We start from the raw sequence: 26,509 nt of genomic DNA, 5'->3' as shown, positions 1-26,509 counted from the left end.
AAAAGGTGGTGCTCAGCGATAAGATTTCTGTAAACATTTTGATGCTGTTGATCGCGTTTGGAGATCAACCAATGGTGCGCGCCGTATACTACTGTCCTTTTTAATGGCCTAGCGTTCGTCAATGATTTATGACTGAATAAAAGTCACAATCTAGTTAATTATATCACCTCTTTGGTTGTACTATAGTGTCTTTACTGGCGTGGGTATAAAGTCCTTGTCTACAACCGATTCTAGTACCTAAAGATATCAAAATTCCATGATGCAGCCTAAGATGGAATTATTTAAGGTTATGGTAAATACAGGATCATGTGACATTATTCCTATGATACAGGTAACACATGTGATATGTATATGGCACTGTATTATGGCACTGTATTTGTTTATGATAATGGACAAATTGAAGATGCAGTACTCATACTTATCTCAGAAGATGGGTTTGTACTCAAGTCAGTACGATACTTAATAGATAGGATAATAACATGCAAGTAAAGCTGTTCCAATTTATGTATGTAGTTATTATTTTTTTTTTGTATTTTTGTTGTTTTTGATGTTTTATATAGACCTAATATCAAAAAGTTATATAAACATGTAAATTATGTACAAAGATTGGGCAAGGCCCAACAGATGATTTGATATCTTGTAATGCGTATTTAGAAGAAACTGGTGTGGAAATCTTTCTAAAGTTTTCGTGGTATGTTCTAGGTGCATTGTCTAGAAAGAAGGAAAACAAATATTTTAATATGTATTTATATTTCACATGGGTTGTCCTTTATGCTAATTAGAATTGTGCTAATCTCCAATCGTACAGTATTTTTATTGTTACCATATTTATTTGAATAAACGCTCCGGGCCATTTACTGTTCGGGAGGCGTTTATTTTTTTGGGTGTACAATGGGAACCTGTATAATCTAATAAACTCTCCTTACATAATTATGAACAAATACAACACAATTAATATCAAGAAGTGATAAGACAGTATAAATGCTTGATCAATGTAGATCATGGAAGTCGATGAATTCCACTGAAATAGAAATGTGTTTTAATACAATATCGTGTGTATATTCATGTGGCGATTGGAGGTGGACAGGGGCGTTTATTTGAGAGGGAGTTTATTCAAAGCGGGGCGTTTATTCGAATAATTTAATTACAATATTTCCATTGATGGGAAAACTGCTAATGTAGAAAAGATAATACCTCATCATTTTGCCTTCCTCATCCTTGACATTTTTATGGCTTCATTTTGTTTTTTTTTTAATTATTTCTTTGCTTTAGTATCTGTTAACAAGAAGCCTGTGTCAATTGCAATTTATATTATATTCCCAGCATTACCAAGAATATTGACATGTAAAGTAAATACACTTTTCTTGAGTTATCACTATTAGAAATCCTAAAGACTTCAAGCGATTATTATTGTAGTCTACAGTAGTTTTCTTGTTATTCTAGGTTCTAGATGGCGATTCAGCTTAATATTAAAATTTAGGCACATATGGCATGCCATACATATACTTGAACTGGAATCCCCGATCTTGTTACGTAGATCTAAAATCAAAACACTCATAAAAGAAAACAAAAAGAAACAATAGGCATATTTGACTTCATTTGAAAAAAACCTCACAGTGAGTGAGCTACTCCCACTGCTTGCATATTAACAGCAAGGAGTTTTTTCTGCTCATGAAAATATTCTAGACTCGAGAACATTCATACACATATATAAGTACAGTTGATGTTGATATATAATATGTTTTTGTTGTATGTATGTTTATACTAGGCTATATTTTATTGGGATGTGCCTGGTGCATTGAATACAAGTGGGCGAATTTAACAGTGTATGCTTTAATAGTTCAAATGAGGGTGTTATTAAGTATTACCATTTTATTTTGTTGATATAAGGAGTTTATTGACCATATGTAAAGCACACAAATATATATGTTGAAAATGAAAATCTACAGAAAAAAATATAAAAAAAACTTTAAAAACCAAAAAAAAAAAGTGAAAAAATATAAAAAAAAATGTTGGACATGTAGCAGGTTATTTTAAAAAAGCAAAGTATTTTAAACATGATAAAAACTTTGCCCCAAAATGAAAATACTTTGAACTTTTCCATTGAAACTTTGATAAATATATTAGAACATAAAAAATAATTTAGTTTATTGACAGGAGCATATTGTACAATGCATTTTTCCAAGTAGGTTTGACCCATACATACCGTTCCTTGTGACCTATACACATTATTGAAAATTCACCTCAATAAAATGTTAATTTTGAGTTTGAGTGGGTTAAATTTATTCCCAAGTCTCTAAGATAACAACAGTATAGCGGGGTACACTTTCAATATATGTTTTAACATAAGGGACACTTTACTATGAAACCAACAAGAGGGAAATTCAAGGGACACTTTGTTGTGTCCTTTAATAATGGTTCTACTCTATCAGCATGCAATAAAGTCACCTTACATTCTGACTACAAAATCAAGGCAATATACATCATTGACTAGAACTGATTTTGTGATTTAATGTTAAGTCTTATGTGCAAATATTCTGAAATTTATTGTATATGTATATCAAAGTTTTAATAAAGTTCTTGTTTTTTCAACATTGTTTTTTTTTCTTTTATTGAAATGTCATTCATTGTATAAAGGCTGCGACACACTAAGATGATCGACAATGGATAAACATACATTTTATTTGCATAAAACAAAAGAAATTCACAAAAGTTTTCATACTACTAATAGGATAACCATTTATGCTGTCTTTGATAAAAAATATTTTTTTTAATCCAATGAAATGACTTCATGATCAATACAATAAAATTGTTATACTATATCATCACAATATTACAGTATTTCTCTTATTTATCACGACGTCATTTGATCGGACGTGTGAAAATATTATTTTCTACAAAGGCAGCATAGATTGTTATCCTATAATTCTATAGTGAAAACTAGTGAATTTTGTTTTATGTAGGAAAAATACATATTTATTGTCGATCATTATAGTCCTAGTGTAAATGGGTCTTAATGCTAACTCTATATTTTGCTTCCAGGTTTTATCATTGTCCAGTTACACATCAAAAGTTTGATATGTTTGGGCAGCTTTCACGTTATTACGTTTCAGAATGGTTCCAAGTTGATTTCCTGGTCCAACTTCCACTGTAACTGGAAAGTTATCCTTTGGTTTGCGTTGGTATATTTCGTGCATTGACTGTTCCCATTTGACCGGCATTATCACCTGCCGTTTCAGCTGTTTACGAATGTGCTTGGCATGTTGGTACTGTTTACCATCAACGTTTGAATGCACGGATATTACCGGTATTTCAAAGTTTATTTCGGCCAATGCTGCGGCTAGTGCCTCTTGCGCTGGTTTCATAAGGTCTGTATGGAAAGCTCCGCTTACTGGGATTCTTTTGGCACTCCGGAGTGAGAATTTCTTAGAATTTATCTGTAGAAAGTCCAAGGCCTACAAAGAAATAATTGATATTCAACTTTTGGAACTTAAAACAAAATAATTTCTCTAACTAAAGGTATTTAATATTGTCAAGCTTAACTGGAAACTCATGGCAATCAGCAGTGCAGCGCCTATCCAGATTAGCAGAATACTGTATCAAGTTCTTTAACATGCACTGTATGTACACAGGACCAACAGTTTTACGTTTCAACCAAAGGACTAGGCAATGAGAGTAAAGCATCTTGCAACCAATATGGCATAGATAGATACATGCTAGTCTAATATCCCAATATCGTTCCTCACCTTTGCATGACCAGCAATAACTCTAGCATTTGGGAACATGTAATTAGCAATTGAGCAGACTGGATCTTCGATGCCTTCTTCATTTCTACAGTGCTCCTTTGCTTCTTGGCAAGCTATTTTGTAGTTTGTGCTGTCACGGCCGACCACAGACAGCATTCCACTTTCAACGAGATTCGAAGCATATTGCATTGCTTCAGCACGCACTTTTATTAGATAGACGGCTAAATAAAACAAATACTTTAGAATATAATCTCTGATTAAGCCATCCCTAATCCAGTGTAATGAACTACAGTACAGTTAAGTATGTTACTTTAATAATAATTATAATATCCTGGATTTATATAGCGCCTAATGTTCTGAAACCTCTAAGCACTGAACATTAATACCCCAGTCATTTTTTTAATCAAACACGTATGGAAACATACTCCCATAATGCAGGTAGTAATCAGCGCAAAGTTGTGTCTTGATCTAACCGGGTTCCCATTTATACACCTAGGTGGAGAAAGGGAAACGTAAGTTACAAGCAATGCGGCGAGAGTTGGGTTCGAACCTAGATCTCACAATCAGTAGTCGAATGTCCAACACACTGCGCCACACGCCCTTACTTTGTGTGTTGGATGGTAAAAATGGTACTGTATAACATGTTTTCATGATGACTGGGGCTGTGACTAAAGGTATGCTATGTTGACACGGAACTGAAAGGAACAACTGATCGACATAGTGCTCTGGGCAACCAACTGACCGCAACCATATGGGTAACCATGATCAGTTCGGTGATACCATATAAGCGCTTGCGCGTATTGTTTCCTATACAACTACGAATTGCATCATGCACATGTCAAGGTAACCACAACTCGTTACAATCAGTTCCAGCGCTCGCACACTGGTTCCTTTCAGTTGCTTGAAATTTTACTTACACTCTCATGCGCAACTAGTTCAGATTTAAATTATTTTCAGTATCCGTGTCAACATAGGCTAATTACTGTTTTGGTAAAAGAAAGTTAAAAGAATAGAACACAGAACCTAATAATCTAAGAATAATTATGTCTATGTTAATGCATTGTGTGCATGCAGTGACATTGGCACATGCTTTCCACGCTCGGCGATTCCTTGACATAGTTTGCGTGAATTCTAAACCTAGACGATGACCACCAACATGATGTGTAGGTTGTCGTAAATCACAAGCTCCCTATTAGGCACTCTGTATTAGCTTCAAATCTACAAACCTTCTTCAAATGATAGAGCACCAGAGAAGACCAATGCAGTCATTTCACCAACACTAAACCCAGCTGCAGCTACACAATTTTCAACAAGCTGAAAACAACAAATCATAGAATCAATAAATTTGTAAAATTTATTTTGACATTCTTGGTTTCCAATCCAAGGTGTAGGCTAGTTACCACTTAGGCATAACATAAATTAAATGCACAAATTCTTACTGCCACCTGCAATGCATAAAACAGGGATCACTAACATTGAGAAAATAATATACGAATATCCTGTCAAACAATTGATGGTGGTGTGTTGGGTTGCTCAAGATGGCAACATTGTTTGATGTGTTCAATGAATTGTTGTGTAATTGAGCTCTCTTCTATTTATCCAGGTAAATGACACTCACAGACCCCTTCTGTTTATTCTACATTAGTTCCATGTTGACCTCCCATGCCCAACACAGCCTCCCACACCCCAGGGGGTGGTTACAATAAATAAGACAATAAGCCTATATAACTACTGTATAAAACATTGACAACCTTTATTACCTTTGGATTTTCATGTTTTAATTTTTCAACAGCTGCAAGTGATGTGATGACAACTGCAGGCTGACAATGAATGGTTTGATTCAACTTATCTTGAGGACCATTCAAACACAGCGACAATAGATCATAACCTAAAATTTCCGAGGCAACCTCAAACATTTCCTTTACATTGGGATACGATAGGAGTGCCTTTCCCATCCCGACAAGCTGTGTGCCTTGACCAGGGAATAAGAAAACTGACATGTCTTTTGGGTCAATGAAAGTGCGTTTTCTGGCAACTGTCCTTTTGTCGTCTGCCGTTTCAAAATCATCTTTCAGCGTTTGTGTCTGAGCTTCTTCTAGTAGTTCTTTGACCCTTTGACCTCCAATAAGCTTGTCATATATTGGAACTCCTTTATCTTCATCATCACTTGATACATAGTCATCTTTCTCTACTTCTCTGTTTTTGTCTTTGTCATCATTAGAGAAGAATTTCCACTGCTGTAAAGATGTTTCTAAGCCTATACCTTTTTGTTGGAGCAACACCTGCTTTTTATGTGATTCAAAATATTTTATGATGCTTGACCTAGTAGAATGATGAACTCGTCTGCTATTGTTGTGTTTTAGCTCGCACTGAAACATCCTGCATGTTTGTAAGCGTGCTTCAACAATCTTTCTTGATAATTTTCTTACAACTTCCATCTGTCAAAAAATAAAATAATAATAATAATAATCTATTATATTAGCACTGCTGCGTGCTGGTGTTTTAAAAGGTATAAAGCTAACCCCATTCACTTTACTCCACATACTACACTACACCGTCGTCAAATTAGAACGGTTATCAGACGATCGGGACCACGGACGATCGGGCCCACTTCAAGACGATCGGGCCCAAATCGTGAGACGATCGGGCCCATCAAGGGTGAAAGACGATCGGGCCCAGAGACGATCGGGCCCAGACGATCGGGCCCAACAAACAAGACGATCGGGCCCAAAACATTCTCGGAAAATTTAAAAAAATAAATACGCGAATACAAACAACACAATAATAACAATCAAAATCAATCACATTTATTCATAAATCGAGAGTATTGGTAAGAAATTCTTAAAACCAGTAGTGTTAATTAGGGGAAAATTATGATAAAATCAGAAAAAAATCTAATTAACCTTTTTAATTAAAATCTTAATTCTTAATCATTTCCTGCTATTATTTTTGATGTAAAGCGCATTGAGAGCCTGCTTATATGCGCTATATAAGAACAGACTATTATTAAATTATTATTATTATTAATTACGCAAGAAAAGCACGTTGACACTAGCACTAGGAATTAAAAATGATGAAATGTGGCACATTATTTTATATAACACAAACGACTATCGGGCCCAACGCTAAGACGATCGGGACCAACTGGTAAGACGATCGGGCCCAACGTGGTTCTGAAAACACTGGACGATCGGGCCCAACTGGTATGACGATCGGGCCCAACGCTGAAGACGATCAGGACCATCTTTTCTGGGCCCGATCGTCTTGGGCCCGATCGTCCGTGGTCCCGATCGTCTGTTCCCCATTAGAACCGCTCTGCCTAAATATAAAGTAAGGGCCTAGCTAGCTTATACTTAGCTAGCTAGCTATGCAGCCTAGCTTTATATTCGTAAAAACTAAACAATAAATCCACAATGTCCTCATAATTCTTACGACTATGTATCTGATAGACGATTATTGCATAGTTATCCCTATATTATCTACCTGAAAATGGTGGAAATATAACATTTATTTTTTAAATAAATAAACCACAATTCATCAATCAAAACATAAACAAAACCACATGGGTTTTTATTAGTGCGCCCTCACTTTGTCAAGCGGGTATTTTGTTGATAATTTTGTGGTGGTTCGTTCGCGATGATACGACGACGTACAGATGAGAATACGCCGCGAGGAAACGAGAAGACAACATTATCATCAAACAACAACAAATAAATTGTATTTCTCCATAACCTTGTGGAGGCACAACAACACAGCAATGGCTGCTGCTGGAGTTGCAAAGTCCGGTCTCCTTGAGGTTCTTGCCAGAGAGCAATGGTGTAGGGTTTTAGCCACATTAGAGGAGGAAGTTTTAACCATCAGCCTTGAAGATTCTCTAGACTCAAATGGGGTAACCAACGGGGGACAAGACGCTAGCCGACACGACTCTCTGCGGCGTTCGGAATACATCTCGGTGCAAGATCCGATCCCCGACGCGATAGCTAATCAAAAACGAATCGTGAAAGTAGTAAAGCAAGAAGTAGGAGGCCTAGGAATTAGCATAAAAGGAGGAAAAGAAAACAAGATGCCTATTATCATCAGTAAAATATTTAAAGGTCTAGCTGCCGATCAAACGGAAAGCCTTTATGTTGGGGATGCTATATTAGCGGTGAATGGTGAAGATTTGAGAGATGCCACTCATGATGAGGCAGTGCGAGCCTTGAAAAAAGCAGGAAAAGAAGTTGTATTGGAAGGTAAGTGAGACATTAATAGAAATAACAATAGTAGAGTAAGATGTATTCTGAACTAAAATAAGAACAACAAAATATAGGCCTAGGCCTAGGCTATATCATATTTAGGCTTATTCCAATAAATGACCGCTTTTTTTATATTATTTATATTATAATAAACGAAACAATTTTATAGAAAATCAAATGATTGATAAGGCCTAGTGATTCCTTTCAATTTGTTCATGTTTAAAGAGTCAGTGTCACTTTATTTCAAAATGATAGCATAAACTATAAAAAAAATTGTACTCCAGGCAATGTCTACAATTTTAAGATTATTGTTTTGGAAAGCTTTCAAGGTCATTTCATAAATATTTTTATTAAATATTTGTAGGTTGTTTGCATGTTTTAATCAAAATTAAATTTGATGCAAACATCTAGATACAGTATGTACCAGTCATTAGTACGTCCCATTATTATGCGAGTCAGAATCTATGCAATATGTAGAAAAAATATTTTAAATATTGTTATTGATAAATAAAAGTTTAATTAACGACACTGAAAACAAATGTCAACTCAATTGCACAACATCCAAACAAACGGACCGGACCTTACCGATACTAGTTTACATTGCGAGTAGAGAACTGGCATCAATTGAGTCCTGATTGGTTGGTTATGCATGCCCATTTTCGCAGCAATCTGACTTGTTGACAAGCTGGTTGGCATAGTGATAGTGATGCGGTCAAGGATCTGGATGATTGTCGGACAAATTTTTACATTTTTTATTTTATTTGTTTTTATACTCTTTCAATTTATCGTCTTGAGGACAAAGGTAGGCAGGATTTACATAGAGTTTTTTTTAAAAGATAACCTTTTGAGGAGGACCCATCACAATGTACTGACTCCAAGTCCTATCTAGTAAGGTTTTCTAATGGACTCTGGGACACAAATAAAAGTTACTTTAGTTCCCAGGAACAAAGGCAATTTCTGCAGTGGGGAACATACTGCCAAAAACTGGGGGGAAAAAATGGGAATTTTAAGACTATTGGAGTATTATACCTACCGCCCCAAATCAAAAAAGTATTAAAGTCTTGAATGATAGGGATTTTAACTACAGTCTTGCATGTAGTATCCAAAAGATATGGCTTTACAATACATTCTTTCCAAGCATGATTGAACAGTAAACCACTAATTTGCAGTAGTTTTGAGATCAGTGGTTTTTCACTGGGTATGTCAGTCAGTGTAAAGATTAAACAAATATAAATTATTGACTGTGAAAATATACAGAACATCTATACTGTTGCAAAACAATTTAAGAGCTTTTCTTTATAGTGAATCTTATGAAACTTGTTTACATGTAAAATCTAAAGTAGTTTGATTTGGTCATTATTAATGATAATATTATCACAGGCATTATCACGTGCACGCAAATTGTCACCTTAAAAATTGCATTACAAATATTTACTGCATTTGAGTATGTTTTGAGATAAAAGAGAAGTTTTTTAATGTTGTAATGTGTAATGCATTCAATCTGAAACACCATATTTAGAATGAAAAGACTAAGAGTGCTATCCAATCCTCTAAGAGTTCTACTGTATATCAAGCATATTAAGTAGCAAAAGAGCTGTAGACTTCTTTTAAGGTTTGTTAAGTATTGTAATGTCAGTGTTGTTGTACTGAGCAGGTAAATTCTTACTGTAACTTTTACAGCAATTTTGGATGATTATTATTTGCAATTTGTTTGTTTTTTTTTTCTGGTTAAAAAATCTACTGTACAGTAGACGCATTTCCATATGCTACAGTACAATAGGTTTCAATATCATACTATTATCACTAAATAACTGAAAAGTAGAAACAGTATTTTTAGTCGTGATGATTACAGTAATTATATCATGTTTGGTAAAATAAAGAATTATATCTAGCAATTATGCCTACTGTAGTAATTGATAATTTAAAATTTGTTATTGGGAGATTTTCAATTTAAACTATATATATACCTGTAGTATTATTTTTTAAAATTACAATATGCTATTTGAAAACATTTAATAAATTGAATTAAAATGTACTTACTACTATAAATAAAATATATCAGTTGATAAAGCATAAAATATTTTCCATTTTTATAAAGCTTGAACAATTGTATGCAGGTTGCTCCAGGCAATTTCTACAATTTTAAGATTATTGTTTTGGAAAGCTTTCAAGGTCATTTTATAAATATTATTTATTAAGTAAATAGTTTCAGGTTATCATTTTTTTGCATGCTTTGATAAAAGTAAATACTTTCTAGTTTCTGTTTTGTCATATTACATGGGAGGATCATTCCATGCAGATGATGATTTTATTACATATTGTTTTTTAATTACTGTATACATGAGTATAGTGTGGGTATAAAATTTTGCCAAAATTGGACGATGGGATTAATACTCAGATTGTATTTTGTAATCTACCAATGGCTTTACTGTATGTTCGAATACAGCCTGGGTGGGGGGAGGAGGGGTGTTATTACAGCTTGTGAGTTGTCATCAACAGTGGAATTCTAAATTTGTAGATTGGTATAGTAGAAAAGTTGTTGTGTGTTTGTATTGTTGTTCGAGCCGATACTATTTCATTGTATGCGTTAGTTTTGTTCTCTTTGTTAACTTACTGCTGATTACTTTTTTTCTTTAATGTCTTTTACTTATATTTTTAACAGAGTACTAGAGCGACTGTTTTTAACAGAGTACTAGAGCGACACATTATGAAATTATTATTAATGCAAATTTAATGTATGAATAAATATGTGTGAAATGGGAATTACTATTCTCTTTACTAATTAACATTTAATGCTGCTGGTGGTATTGGTAATCACATTGTACAAGTATTAATTTCTCTACATAATCACTTTTTACACAAGAAAAAAAAATGCTATTGAGAATGATCAGTTGACAGGTTTCCTTTACAATATGTTTTACACCGGAACATGTTGCTGGCGTCAGAGAAATCCTTGAATCTAGTAAGCCGTTCAGAAAACAATTTTAATCACATCCCAAAGGACCGATGTATACCCTGCATATTTGCTGGGGTCGACACATGCCTCCGAAGCCCCGCTAAATCTAGACCAACAGCCATTAAGGTTCTTGAAGTTATCTGTGAAACTTCAACCTTCCTACTGTAAACGCACCCATATGTCAGTATCTGGAATTGAGTCTTGGTTGTAGGTCCTATTGTTCTGTTCTACAGTAGAACACACCAAAAATACAGCAGGCATGTACTGTCCACTTCCATGCAGAAGCCTATGTAACTCATGTTACTCAAATTTGTGTCCGTAGTTAGACCCCACAATCCTTTGTTTGCTTCTATTTTTTGTTGGGGGTGGTTGGTAAAATCGAATCACCTACACTGTAATATAAACATACTCCTTTATTTACTGTTAAGTTGTATCTGACAAAATTTCAATCAAAATTTTACACTGGGTTACCCTTCCTTCCGACGAAGCCCAGCATTAAAAAAAAATGGTCTACTCTGAATCTCATCATCATTCTTAGAACCGTGTTTCCGATCATCGTTGCGCTCAATTTGATCTTGATTCACTGTTACCTGATAAAAAATTGATTTACAGAATTGCGTCGTTGCTACAGTATCATTTCAGTCCAAAGTTGAGCTATGTGATTAGTAGTGTTTGTTTCGTTTGGAATTCATTTCCTTTCCTCGTGTTCTCCTGGGAAACTCTAAATGTCAAGCATAGCATACTGTATGGTGTTTGTATGCTTCTTCTCTACAGTACTAGAGCCTAGGTAAATTCTACTGTTTACCCATAAAGGTAATTACCTCCGCCAAGGAGGTTATGTTTTCACCCCTGTATGTTTGTGTGTGTGTTTGTGTGTGTGTCTGAACAGCCTGGAGGCTACAGTTTTTATCCGATTCTCACCAAATTTGGCAACAATGATCTATGCCTCAAAAGCTCGGACGAGTTCGCATTTGAGGGGAAAAGGTAATAGGTCAAGGTCACAACTAACAAAAAACTATTTTACTGCCTAGAGACCACAGTTTTTATCCGATTCTCACCAAACTTAGCCACAATGATCAATGACACATCATATAATTGTGGTTAAATTTTGAAGGGTCAGGGTCAAAGATCAAGGTCCACAAAACACTAAAAAAAACAAAATAAAAAATAATAAAAAAAAAAACCTCAGTGGGACTTGAACCAGCGATCTCAACTTTGAGAGGCTGGATACATAAGGGCAATTCCATAGTGCAGAGGATTTTTTTCCATTTTTTCAAATTAAACCATTCAAACTATATTTGGTATCAAATTAAAGATTATTTTATAGAGAATTAGGTTATATGAAAAAAAAAAAATTAGGGACTTGATATGATATGGAAAATTTGATTCAAAAATTGATACTTAAAAATGTAATGAAAATGAGAAATGTATGACCTTTTCAGCTTCAGTAATAAATAATCAGGAGTGGTGTAAAAAGTTAAAATCCATGTTATTTCAGTTTAGTACATTAAATTTTAGACACAAGACAAAAAAAAAAATTAATTTCTGATTTTACATTAATTAAATTTGGCCCAATAATAATGTATCATATTTTGTAATTCCGACACAGAAAAGTGGTTTTTTTTTAGGATTTCTAATAAAATAATAACTTCTGTAAAAAATCAAGACTAATGCAAATCAAGCAAGAGTATAGACATTATATTATGATAATTATTGTTTTTAATTTTTTTTATTTCTTAAGTTATTGAAGTTTTAAAACTGAAATTCCGTCACAAATCATTGGTTGTGGAATTACGTAATTCCACAACACTATTATTTAACATAGTATTGATACAAAAACATTTTTTAAGCAACTTTTTCTCAGCTACCAGCAAAATTTGTACAAAGTTTATGTGGTTGTTTATTAGTATGGATCTATGGCTTCTTTTATTCAATTTTTTTCTCAGGCCTAGGAACTCTAATAATTTATTTTGTTATTTACCACACCTGCCATTAACGAAATGCGAACAATGTCCAATGTACAGAATAAGTTACTGTATTACATAACTTCCAGACTTTTCTCATAATTAAAACTAATTCATGTGACTCACTTGCACTCTCAGAATAATTCCAATTGTACAGAAAGAACAACTCCCATTAGTACGAAATAAACAATTCTTTTTAAATTTCTATTGGCTATTCATGACAACGCATACCTTATTTGCATTGTTTCTATTGGGTGACAAGTAATGTGGGTGACACCTGACTTCTTACCTATAGGTATATCTAGGCAATTGAAGTAATATTGTTTTCATTTATCAACCAATTATCGGAAAAGCAATCAATAGAAACTTAACCAGTCATGCCGTTATCATCTAAAGAAAGATCCAGGAGGTATAGAGAGCGTCTTGGTTGGGACTTATGGGATAATTAATAGAGATCAAATTGTATCTGTACTCCCAGCACCATTGATGGACTCTAAAGAAAGGTATCACTTTAAAGAACCACTTCCACAGACTATGGGATAAAATGTTTTTTGGAATACGGTCAATAGTCACTGTTAACTTAAACATGTAAATAACATTAATTCAACTGTATAATTCCGTAATCATATTCATATTTCACCTAAATATCATAATACTTAAATAGAAAATGTAATTTTATTCTTATCAGATATTGGTATGTGTTCATTATTATATTTAGCTAATTCAAAATACTCTAATATAATCCATATATTAAAAACAAAATAAGTTCATATTTTTGTGATATTAATATCTGTTTTTAGAACCATTAGTTCAAATAAAATAAAGTTTTTTTTTTAACATTGCAACAATTTTGTAAGACTGTTTTTTCTTAATATATTGTGTTTTGCCTTAAAATTATTCGGAAACCCTTATTAAATAAATTTAAAGATGGTCTGCAGATTTCAATTTCAGAGGTAATTCCGTCACTGTAATTCCGTCACAGGACCATGTGTCAAATTATTACTATATATCAAAAACTGAAACTTTTTTTTAAAAACAAAAACTTATGTTCAATACTACATTAAATAATGGCTAAATTGAATGTATTAATTTTTTTAATTTCCAGTACAATTCACAGAGTTTTAATGAAATGTTTAGGGGTAAAAATGAGGTGGTTTTTCTGCGAAATTCCGTCACGATATATGTTTTATGATATTATAAAAAAATATGGTTGGTTTTTTAATTTTTTTTTTGTGTAAATAATTAGTAGAATCACTAGCTATTAAACTATTAAACTTGTTTTGAAATCTGCCTTAAACTAAAAAAGATACAAGGAATTAAAATTTAAAATTATGGAAAATGTGTAATTCCGTCACCGTGGAATTGCCCATAACCATTACACCACACTGTCATCCACAACTTTGTAGTGTGCAGTTAACATATTTACACTTGAACTAATAACAAAAATGTAAAAAAAAAATATTCAGGGGGCATTTTATGTAGGGGAATGTTACAGTAGGCGGAGGTTTGTACTCTCGGAGTACCCTCTAGTTGTACCTATTCCCTGAGTGAGTGAGAGACAGACAGTTTGCCAATTTGTTGCTAAATGTAGTCAACAGCAAATAATAATGCACTTTGACCTCAATATTAAAGAATGTTGGTAAAAACAAGGTTGAAAATGTTATTGTAATGTAAATTGTTGAAATTAGATAGAAGATAGAATGAAGTACTGTGGTTAAAAGAAACAATTGGTAAAACAGGGCTCTGTCATCCTTAAGATTATTTTTAACTGGCCCCCTCTGAGTTAGTAAACTTAATTTTTTCAGGCCTGAATTTTAATACTGGCCATAATAAATTTAACACACTTGACATTTTCTTAAAAAAATTGACTGGCCAAAATGGACAGTTACTATTAAAAGTTGTGCAGTAAACTTAAATCGAATTCTGTTGTTTTGGTTTCTGGTTATTAGCCAACAACATTTTCCTCAGTATTTACTATGGGTGTAAATAGAGTAGTAGTAGAGGTTTGTGTCCCAAAAAAGGAAAACTGTAGGAAATGTTCAGAATATCTATTATAATGACAGAAAATGTTTAAATCATGTTCAGATACTTTTATACCATCGTCAAATATTGTAGAAATAAAAAATAAATAAATCTTTTGCACTTCTATATGAACAAATTGTGATTGAAAACAAGGATTCTACAATTTGTATTCATTCTTTATTTCGGACAGTTCATAATCTAGAATTTCATCATGATCCATTAACATCAGAAGTAAAGCATGTACTTTATTGACATCTCGGCGTGGACCTGCAGGCCTTTAAATTAATTCGGGTATCATTTTGAGTCATAATATCCGTTTATGCTGTCACATATTGGCTTTTACCTACTGGTATCAATACTCTCAGGTTTGACGAGCAATTCACCTTTAGAAATTATAAATAGTTTGAACGCTATCTATTGATCGCCTATCATAACATCTATGCGTGTAATTAAGTCCCGGGGTGACAGCCTGAAACCAGACTGAAGCCGTATTCAATTTGGTTTAATGCCTTTGTTTATGATTTTAAAATATACAGAAATGAAAAACAATAATATTTTGATAATATTTAATTACGATTTAATCATATTGATGGTATTTTATTTTTAGTTTTAAAGTAAATAAACTAAAATTAATACATTTTTATTCTTCAATTACAGCTCAGAGTGTAAGTACTGTATGAACTGTTTTTTTAGATGTAGTTATTTTTTTCTTGAATTTTCAATTATTTTTTCTTTATTCTTATTTCGTTTCGATTTCAACGTAAATTTTTGTATGTAATTGTAAAATGTGGGAAAATAATATAATAATAGGGATTTATCGTAAAATGCAAAAAAAGAAACTTTCAAGAAATTATTTGGTAATATCACAGAAAATGTCACTGTCAGTGTCACTAGCTTTTACAAAAAGTGGTCCCTTGATTACTTACTTACTTACTTATCTGTACTATTGTATGTTTATTTTAGATACTAGGTTCAGATTATAAGTTTATTCAGCGATAATTTTAAGGCCAATTGAGAATTAAATATTGGTTCAACGTCACTATCGCAAAACCGAACCAGTAAAGATAATAGCATGGTTTAATTGAATATTACATTTCGTTTCTGCAAAATACTTTGATTTACAAAGGGCGAAGTATTTACCTCTTACTCAACTTAAAACACTGCAATTTCTTCAGGTTTGAACTTAGCAAATACTGTACAGAGAGTTTTTATTTCAATTTAATTCATAAAACCTGATAGGCATACTCGAATCATGATCCAAATTATGTTATTTGAAGTCAACTATAAAATTATATTATCACCATGAACGCTGGACATCTTGCGACATAGCGCCCTTAACAAGACTAAAGTGTGTAACACTTTATTTTTTTCATATCATTCTCTATTTTTATCCATGTTATTTTGGGTGGTTCTCTTGGTCTCTTGACTTTTTTCTTACTGGGATCTGAGTCTAGTTGTAGAAGGTGACCACATCTGCTCCACCTTTCCTCGTTTGTGCTGGTATATAGATTAATAATAGATTAAATTTGAATTTCTTTGATTTCTACTTCTCTAAAAAGAACACTCAGAAATAATGTACAAAAAGTGTAAACTTTAGTTTGCCAGAATGCCAGAAAGAAATGTCAAATGTTTAAATTGCAATTCGTTTGCGAGATTGCAGCTAATGAGCATATCATATTTGATTTTAAATAGATATTACATATGATGGCATGATGTTTGCAATGAGAATTTCAGAATTGTTATACCAATTATTAACCAATTAATATAATACTAGGCCTACTACAGTCACTGCCATGATAACATTCCCAATCATAATGTGTAGGCCTTTTTGTGTGTGTATGTAATGCTGTATTGAAAAATTCATCCTTTCATTTTCTACCTTTTTTAAAGTACTATTGAACTTTATATCCTATGAATATATTATTCAGAGGACACCCCTATTCATAGGATACCCCTATTCAGAGGACACACCTATTCAGGGGACACACCTATTCAGAGGACACACCTATTCAGGGGACACCCTTATTTAGAGGATACTCTATTGAAGTCACACTTTCCTGTGGAATGAACGACAGACAACACATATTACACCATACAAAAGTATCTCCTTAGTATGGGTTTTTGTACTGTATAGTGATATATTCAAATGATTAATATTACGGTATGTCCTCCCTCTACTGTATGTCTGATTTCACAAACAGGCATATCCCTGGGTATAATCCCAATGTTGACTTTTGGTCTGGATTTCAGGTCAATCTACACATTGTATGACTCATTGTATACCAAAATATTTTAGCAGAACTTATTTTATCATATTTTGAGAAATCAATCAAACATTATTACAATATCAATGATTAATAATTTTGCTCTTGAATGGGTGGTGAATGTGTACAAAAATTATTTACCACTTACTGTAGAATCCCATAGTAGTAATGCCATAGTAGTAATGCCATAGTAGTAATGCCATAGTAGTAATCTCATAGTAGTAATCCCATAGTAGTAATCCCATAGTAGTAATCTCATAGTAGTAATTTCATAGTAGTAATCCCATAGTAGTAATCCCATAGTAGTAATCCCATAGTAGTAATGCGATCATTAACAGTTGTGTGTTTGTTATCATTTGAAATTCATATTGAAGATTGAAACACAGTGTGAAAATGACAATGTTCAACTCGTGCCAGTTAGTTTTCAAGTTAATGCAATCCGATAGGAATGAATCTTGGTTCCTGCCAGCATTATCCATGGGTGTTGAGAATCTCTTTTCCGGTTTCATTCTATTCTAAATTGTTGGGAAATATTAGTTATATAATAAAGTTTGTACCTCACCAGACTTGGTTATCCTTGAATACTCAACTTGGGAGGCAAAATAAAGATAGCTTATATTAGTAGGGAGGAGTGAGATCAGGAATAGAGTGAGGGGAGGGCCAATGACTTTAGTAATGCACTTTATCAATGGCTTTTCTTGCAATATCTTGGCATTGCATGCATTGATAGCAAGGAGTTAATTATATAAATTGTGTTATTAATATTGTGTAAAAGCATTGTTGGAGTATTTCTCATAAATACATTGAGTAGTCCAGTGAATAGAAATAATATTACTATACAGGTATACAGTATAACCTTTTTTTGCATTAAAATTGTTAATTATTGTTTTACATGAAGAGAATAGTAACAAAAGTATTAGTTTTATCAAATTACTTGCAGAAGACTGATTTACTGCATAATTGATTTATTAATATTCTTTGTTTACCTGTCTTTGATTTTTCTTTAAAATTTTAACTTTGAAAATGTGCTTACTTTTCAGTTACAAGTATTTCTATACTTTATTAAAGATTAATCTATTCTAAAAAAATGAACACAATACATCACACATTTTCAATAGCTGACACGTTCGGATCATTGGATACTGTTTGCCAATGTATTGTTGGGAAAACTGTGATACAACTGTTTTGTGTCAGTTTAGTGTTCTTAGATGAATAACTGTAGTCATGAGTAATTTCATTACTTGTTCTTCTGAATTCTTGTAGAAACTGTATTTTGCAGCCTTTTGCTTTTAGTTGCCTCATTTACAGTATAACAATACCCCCATTGTAGGGATAAGGCCAGGGGAAATACATATGGTTCTCTTGATGTCAGTAACTGCAGTGGCGTTATAATATAGAGGACAAAGACCCCTGGATTAGCAATCCTAAGAGGCTCCCCAATTCTGATGCTGCTCATGCTCATAACACAATTACATGATGTACTTAGTAATGAATATTAAAACATAAATAATTCATTAGGTTGTTAATGTTATGTAATTTACTGTATGCAAATTACTTTGCTCACAGGAGTGTAGAAGTATAGTAAAGTGTGAAGCATAATAGTATCTCATGGCTTGTTTCTGCCGGTTAAAGCCAAATAACGTTTTTTTTACATGAATTTATGTATGGTTGCATTTCTCACACATTTGTGATCCCAAAAAATGTTTAAAATCATATTGTAAGATAATCAAAGTAAGGTTAATGACAGAGTTGTTTGGCTTTTAGCTATAAAAGTTTGCATAATACGAAACACACAAGCGATTGTTTGTTTTAAAGCGATTGTTTGTTTTAATGCCATTGCCAATTAATCGGTTTTTGAAAAAATGTGCATGTTTCTGCTGCCAAAATTGTAAGTAATTTATTCACATCGGTTCAAATGCTCAGTATTTTGTTCAACAGCAGAAACAGGTCCTAATAAAAGTAAAAGTTTACCCAAAGTACCGTATGACTGAAATTCCACAACAGCTTCTATCCACTGCTATAGGGCACTAAACGTTTTGGGGGTTTTTTTTCAGATTTTTATTTTTATACTACAGTATGTTTTATTTACATTATGTATTGTTTCTAATAGAGCAAACATAGTCTTTATCTATTTTGTGCCTAGTTTACCTGGATAAACCAACATTAGCTCTTTTCTTTGGAGTGAGAAGAACAAATACAAAAAGAAGAATATTTTTTATTCCAAACATCACCATTTTTAGTTGGAATATCGCACCAGCATATCACTGTCATTTCTTTTTTTAGGGAGCGTGCCCAAATGTTTTTACTCCGTTAATAGACTTTTAAATGCGTTAATAATATGCAAAACGTTAATGAGTTGGGCGGTCTGTACTCAGCAGAGCGTATCATAGTGGTTAATACTGTACAATGAAATTGAATTTACTATCTAACGCGTACAACGGAAGAACAACGTCCGTTGTTTTCGTCCGTTAAACGCCGACCTAACAGATCGTTTTTATATTCGTTAAACGCTCATTTAACGGACCCTTGTACTGACAATATCACACCACACATTACAGAGTTCAATACAATAATATCTAATAATAATATGAAGATCGACGGCAATTGCTGTAGAAAGGGCCTTGAAACTGCAGATGATGTGGTAAACCGTCATTTCAACGGCAAAAAAATGCTGTTAAAACAACCTTACCCAACATTAAATTATCAGCATCTACAATTCCACAATTTTTGTTGAACATTTTCAACTTATAGAACATTCCTATAATATACTAATTTTTTGTTTAGCATGCTTGACGTTAATTCCTTTTTTATTTTTTACCCTGTACACTTGACCGGAAAAAAAAATGGCGAAATTGTAAACACAGATAAAACCCCGACTGTCGTATCGATAGTATCAGCATGTATAGCCTTTATGGAGACGGTATGGACCAAACAATATAGAAACCGGTCGCCGTCTATCTAGAGCTAAAACATTTACTGACTGTAGTTGCCGCGCGAGGAGTAGCAGTGTCCAAAACACGAAAAACAGAGGATGAAACTTTGGGCGATATGACGTCACATTATTAGCAAGCACATGGTTTTTTATCACCGCGATGCGATGTACACACGCACCACGGTGTTTTTGGCAGCCTCCGTGATGCTGCTGCTAGGGTGTCATGTTTATTACAAAATACAAAAAAAAACTGTGTACATTAACAATTATTGTTTCTATTTAGGCCTAAATGGTGTAATAGGCAAAACACTTATACAGTATATATATAAAATAAATATATAAAAACAATGTGCAATTGCCTTCTTGCAGTAGGGAGGCGTCGCAAAAAAGGGAATTCCCCTACTTGCTCTCAACCAAGGGCGAATTTACTATTCAGTGCGTTGTTCCGTTAAACGCCGAGTTAACGGGCGATAGATGACAGTATATAGAGTATGCATCATTCGAATACCCATCATTCCCGGAGTTTACTGAGTTTTTGTGTCCGTTAAACGCCGAGCTAACGGACGATAGTATTGAATGACAGCATAATATAGAGTATAGCATCATTCCACAGGTTACTGAGTTTTTGTGTCCGTTAAACGCCGAGCTAACGGACGATAGTATTAAATGACAGAGTGTAGCATCATTCCACAATTTACTGAGTTTCTGTGTCCGTTAAACGCCGAGTTTACGGACGATAGTATTGAATGACAGCATAAGCCTATAGAGTATACCATCATTCCACAGTATACTGGGTTTTTGAGTCCGTTAAACGCCGAGCTAACGGATGATAGTATTGAATGACAGTATTATATAGCATCATATTCCACAGTTTTACTGAGTTTTTGAGTCCGTTAAATGCCGAGTTTACGGACGATATTATTAAATGACAGTAGGCCTAATATATAGAGTGTAGTATCATTCTACAGTTTACTGAGTTTTTGTGTCCGTTAAACGCCGATCTAACGGACGATAGTATTGAATTACAGTAGAGTAGCATCATTCCACAATCTACTGAGTTTTTGTGTCCGTTAAACGCCGAGCTAACGGACGATAGTATTGAATTACAATAGAGTAGCATCATTCCACAATTTACTGAGTTTTTGTGTCCGTTAAACGCCGAGCTAACGGACGATAGTATTGAATTACAGTAGAGTAGCATCATTCCACAATCTACTGAGTTTTTGTGTCCGTTAAACGCCGATCTAACGGACGATAGTATTGAATTACAGTAGAGTAGCATCATTCCACAATCTACTGAGTTTTTGTGTCCGTTAAACGCCGATCTAACGGACGATAGTATTAAATGACAGATAGAGTATAGCATCATTCCACAGGTTACTGAGTGTTTGTGTCCGTTAAACGCCGAGCTAACGGACGATAGTATTGAATTACAATAGAGTAGAATCATTCCACAATTTACTGAGTTTTTGTGTCAGTTAAACGCCGAGCTAACGGACGATAGTATTGAATGACAGCATATTATAGCATCATTCCACAGGTTACTGAGTTTTTGTGTCCGTTAAACGCCGATCTAACGGACGATAGTATTGAATTACAGTAGAGTAGCATCATTCCACAATCTACTGAGTTGTTGTGTCCGTTGAACGCCGAGCTAACGGACGATAGTATTGAATTACAATAGAGTAGCATCATTCCACAATCTACTGAGTTTTTGTGTCCGTTAAACGCCGATCTAACGGACGATAGTATTGAATTACAGTAGAGTAGCATCATTCCACAATCTACTGAGTTTTTGTGTCCGTTAAACGCCGATCTAACGGACGATAGTATTGAATTACAGTAGAGTAGCATCATTCCACAATCTACTGAGTTTTTGTGTCCGTTAAACGCCGATCTAACGGACGATAGTATTGAATGACAGCATAAAGAGTATAGAATTATTCCACAGGTTACTGAGTGTTTGTGTCCGTTAAACGCCGAGCTAACGGACGATAGTATTGAATGACAGTAGGCCTATATAGAGTAGCATCATTCCACAGTACTGAGGTTTTATGTCATATACAAATAACAATGCATCTGGGGAAAAGGCAGAATCCCAGAAAGATACAGGATCTTTGGTTGCTTATGCAGATTGCAATCAGCACATTTTTTTCCGTGAGAAGAATTCCTGGCGTTAAATAAAGTGTACCTTTCGAAATCCATGTTCTTCACAGTCTGAACTGATACAATAAATTATTTTAAAAAATATTGTCTAAAGTGCAAATCTATATTTGATTGTTTAATTAATGAAATGTTATGGATAAGAGTTGAAACCGTCACAAAATGGCTCAGTCAAAGCAAAATTATTTAACAATTTTAACGAGAGGAGGAGCTTATCTTTCTAGGCTTTCTTTGTTATTAATTGTTTATAGTGTAATCTAAACAATAGCTACGCGATTGTCTGGCGGTGTACTTTTAACGAATCGTTCATGGCCTAGCTCTCTGTAGTGCGGTATTCGCGTCGATATCATGTTACATCCAGGGATCAAAAATGCGTATTTTTTTTCAGGTGAAAGTCGGCTATTAGAAATTTAGACACGTGTCGCCCGACGTACCAGGCTAAAAAATACCATGAATCGGATCGTAAATAGTATGCTTAGACCTATATATTTTTATTTTACCGTGTAGGCCTAGGCCTATATATATTTTTATTTTACGGTAGGCCTAGGATACAGTATAATACATGATTATTTTAATAAATATAATTATAACATAACATACGAGCCCAAAAAGCTATTAAACGAATTAACAATCGTGTTAACAACGCGTTGTAACAACAATGACCGGACTGCTAATAACCCGTTATTTTGAGTCATCATAGGATTTCACGCAACATACCATAACAAGGACTGTTAATAACGCGTTGGAATCATCGTTACGCAACACTGAACGGCATGTCCGGTCTCCCGTTAATTACGCGTTAAACAATGGAGTGATCATAACAGCATAGTAGCTAGTAAACGGAGGGCTTGATATGCCTCACTGAACACGCCCAACCCCATTTAAATTAGCTTGCATATAACGGTAAATCGTTAAACTAGTTGCGTTACAACAAGTTAAACGGAGTAAAAACATTTGGGCACGCTCCCTTACTGATGAATGAATGCATGTTACACGAAACTACTAAAAATACAGATTGAGGCTGGTGGTAATAAAAAAAAAAGGTTTCCAATTATTACAGTATTACATCAAAATATCATCCCACATGTTTATTTTAGTTTAAGACCAATGTGATGCAAGTTGTTTTGCGATCACCTGAAATATGGCAGTACAGTACTATACTACAGTACTGTATGACAGTAGCCTACAGCAAATTCATTGATACAAACAGGAATTTCAATGCTAGTGGCTTGACTAACAAATTATGGCATTCCACGAATTTCATGCTGTTATTCCTACCGTTCTCGGACCTAGACTCACTCCTTCATTGCTTTCATATCACTGCTTACGTTGAACGCACAGGGCAATGTTAGAGTAAAATAAATAATTTGAAAAATCATTAAGAGTTTTGCCAGCTGGAAGGAAAAATATTTCTGTGTCGGTCCAACATTTTGTTATACTGTTCAGTTCTCAAGCCTCTATAAAATCTTATTTTTATATTAATAATTATTTGTGACTGATCTAAGAATATTTAAATTAGTATAATTTGCATGCAAGAATTTAGTTGATGTTATTAAATAGAAATCATAATATATTTATATTTAAAACTATCAATAAATAAGTAGTTTATTTGAAAAAACCTAAATATGTACGAAATTGTAATGATAATCATCCTAGAGCTTTAACAGGAAAGTAATGACATTCGGATTAGGCTTTCTAAGGCATAAGACGTGAGGGCATGTTTTACGGCCTGGTCCATTGTGGTACACAGATGCTTTAGGAACTGTTAACTTTTTGTGTAAGCCATCTCTGGAGAGGTTTGCTCATATACCATCAATACTGCTTTTAGTCAAGTATATTATGGTTGGCAAGACATGATGTGGGGAAGCATAATTAATTCAATTCATCTTTTATTGGTCTAATTTATATAAAAATCAGAAAATCTTAATTAATAGAAGTATTCACATCAAAGTTGTGTGTGTCATTTATCTTTCATTATGAACAAGATAGAGGTAATTGAATCCAATCTTTTCTGTAGCTTTCTAAACTTTGTTTTAAAATCTTTTAAAAGAAAATGTTGATCTCAGTACAAGATATCAACCTTTTCTTTAATTTCAAGCTTTAGTTTTGAAACAAGTACACTATGAAGAGAAGGTTTTTGTTAATGTTCTGTTAAATTATGGCCCCTGCCCCTGAAACGAAAGCCTGCCAATATCTGTAAATTATTTGCATGTCTTTTTTACAATTCAGTGCTATAGTTTACATTGCTAATTTTTTTATGGGGAATTTTTATACATTACCTAAACAGCCCCTCACTTCAATCACAAGAGTATGTTGTAAGATTGGGTAAGACCTGTCAGACTGTTTCAACGTTATTCAAGTAGAGTCGTGGGTGCCATGTATAATACGTTAATGTTTAATTCATGGTTATTGATTGGAACTGTTGAAGACAGATGGAGAAAACATAGATATGTAGTTTCACTGTATAGACAGATGGGTGCATATGAAATGTGTTACTGATGACAAATTTGTTTTTTTGCAAAACCAATAAAAACTTTTCTTTAAAACTGTAGGCATATCACTATAAACTCTGTTTTTCTTTTTAGCCTCATTGACATTGTTAATATTACTGTATTAATAATGTTGATGAAATGCCCCTATACAAGACATCCCAGTTCAAGCTAACGAAATACAATGTTAATATCAGTAGCCTAGTTTTTTTTTTGCAAATTGAGTTATAATTTTCATGGCACTGTCCTATTTCTTTGCTTTAAAACATGCCAGCAGTCTAGGAAATTTGTACTATAGTTGAAGAATGTAAAAGTATGAACCTCCAATCAGAATTTTCAGTTACAACTTCTATTAAGGGGACACTCTAGTAGTATCCTATTAATAGAGGATTTCCTGAACATTGCATTAGTGTTGAAAACTATTTTGTCTAAAATAAAAGCGCTGTCTACCCATTCAAACTAGTTTGACAAAAAATGTGTGATGTGCCCAAATATGTCATGTCCATATGGATGGATGAAATTTGTATTGATATAGTGTAGACAGAGCTTGTAGTTACAGTTATCTGACCAATTCATCTTTGTATATTTTATCTTACGGTTTGTTGGTCAAATAATAATAATAATGGCGTCACAGTCAAAACTGCAATACTTTAATGTAGACTGGTAATCTAGCAGGTAATGCTTTCTTGGGCCACATGCCTTTTATAGCACTGTAGCAGTTTCTGCAAATTAAAAATCCGCAATTACAAAAAATGTATTGTATTGCATTGTAGTATTGTTGCCCCAAACTACTACCTTCTTGTATAACTTAACTGTGTTTGATTACAATATTCCCAAACAAACTGTAAAACCCCCTTTTCAGCTGACTTATTCCTGTGTCATTTCTAGTTGGCTTGTGTCTTTTTATAGATTGACAGCCTGTCACCTCGATATAAATGTGTTTTCATTCATTCATTATTAATACGGCTAGAATTCTATTCTTACGTTTGTTTTTTTACCGGATTATCCACCATTCATTCATTTTTCAATTTAATGTTTGCTATTGGAAAACCAACTTCATTGTGAAGTTGTTGCTGGTACAGTTTAATTAATAAAGTTGATTTCATGTCTAGTATACAGTATTATATAATTATAGTAATAATCTTCAATATCATGTAAAGGTCAATCATTAGGTAGGCTGTTTATCCACTGAGGTGAAGATAATCTGACATATTAGCCAAAAATATACATACAGAATAATGACTGCAGTACTTGCTCTACTGGTATAAATAAGATTATTGGCCCATTCCTCTTGATAAAAAGGAAGGATGTAAAGCCGTAACTGATCTAAAGCTCTGTCTACACTATTAAACCACTGTAGTTTGACAAAAAAAGTGTGATTTTACATCATTGAAGTCCACATAAGGGCACATCACATTTTTTGTCACATAAAGTTTGAAAGTGTAGACAGAGCTTTAGTTTCCAAAAACTCCAGATTTATTTGGCAAAAGATTTTCACTGGAGCAATCTAAATGTGACCAGATGTTGTTACTGTGGAATGAAGATTTGTTCTTTGTGGATAATAATGGTCATTGAACAACGACCACCAAACTGAGAAACCAATTTTATTTAGTAGAAATTCAGCTGAAATCAGCATCATCAGAAACAGGTCCTTTTCACCACAGTACCATTAGGGGTAAAAATATGCCTACCCCTGGTTGTTGAAATCCATTCCTCTACCCCCAAGTGCAACCGAGTC

At 33.7% G+C, this 26,509-nt stretch overlaps 3 protein-coding genes across 4 annotated transcripts in view; 1 reads left to right on the top strand and 2 right to left on the bottom strand.

Annotated features, from left to right (window-relative positions):
- Window positions 1-26,509, bottom strand: part of LOC144849843 (uncharacterized) — a 98,439-nt gene that overhangs the window by 26,738 nt on the left and 45,192 nt on the right. The window lies entirely within an intron of this gene.
- LOC144849599 (malonyl-CoA-acyl carrier protein transacylase, mitochondrial-like) lies at window positions 1,833-7,294 on the bottom strand. The gene is made up of 5 exons (XM_078706563.1): window positions 7,230-7,294; window positions 5,507-6,184; window positions 4,973-5,060; window positions 3,747-3,967; window positions 1,833-3,455 (listed from the first exon to the last, which is right to left on the bottom strand). The coding sequence occupies exons 1-5, from the start codon at window positions 7,251-7,253 to the stop codon at window positions 3,060-3,062; spliced, it is 1,407 nt and encodes a 468-aa protein (XP_078562689.1). The 5' UTR covers window positions 7,254-7,294; the 3' UTR covers window positions 1,833-3,059.
- LOC144849812 (beta-1-syntrophin-like) overlaps window positions 7,431-26,509 on the top strand; it is a 41,356-nt gene continuing 22,277 nt past the window's right edge. For both annotated transcript variants that reach the window (XR_013613999.1, XM_078706884.1), the window contains exon 1: window positions 7,431-7,978. Coding sequence is in view for 1 of the 2 variants with exons in the window: in XM_078706884.1 (XP_078563010.1) it covers window positions 7,504-7,978 (475 nt within the window). In the remaining variant the exon portion in view is untranslated. The remainder of the gene's footprint in view (window positions 7,979-26,509) is intronic.

The sequence above is a fragment of the Antedon bifida genome, chromosome 8, assembly GCF_963402885.1.
Source record: "Antedon bifida chromosome 8, ecAntBifi1.1, whole genome shotgun sequence".
Lineage (NCBI taxonomy): Eukaryota > Metazoa > Echinodermata > Crinoidea > Comatulida > Antedonidae > Antedon > Antedon bifida.
This window is presented reverse-complemented; position numbering and strand designations above follow the sequence as displayed.

Bases quoted from the DNA above. Each gene is read 5' to 3' on its own strand.
- LOC144849599 (XM_078706563.1), bottom strand. From the start codon at position 7,253: ATGTTATATTTCCACCATTTTCAG. The intron at 6,185-7,229 runs GTAGATAATATA...ATTTTTTGACAG, and splicing joins TATATTTCCACCATTTTCAG to ATGGAAGTTGTAAGAAAATT. The intron at 3,968-4,972 runs GTTTGTAGATTT...TGTTTTATTTAG, and splicing joins TGCTCTATCATTTGAAGAAG to CCGTCTATCTAATAAAAGTG.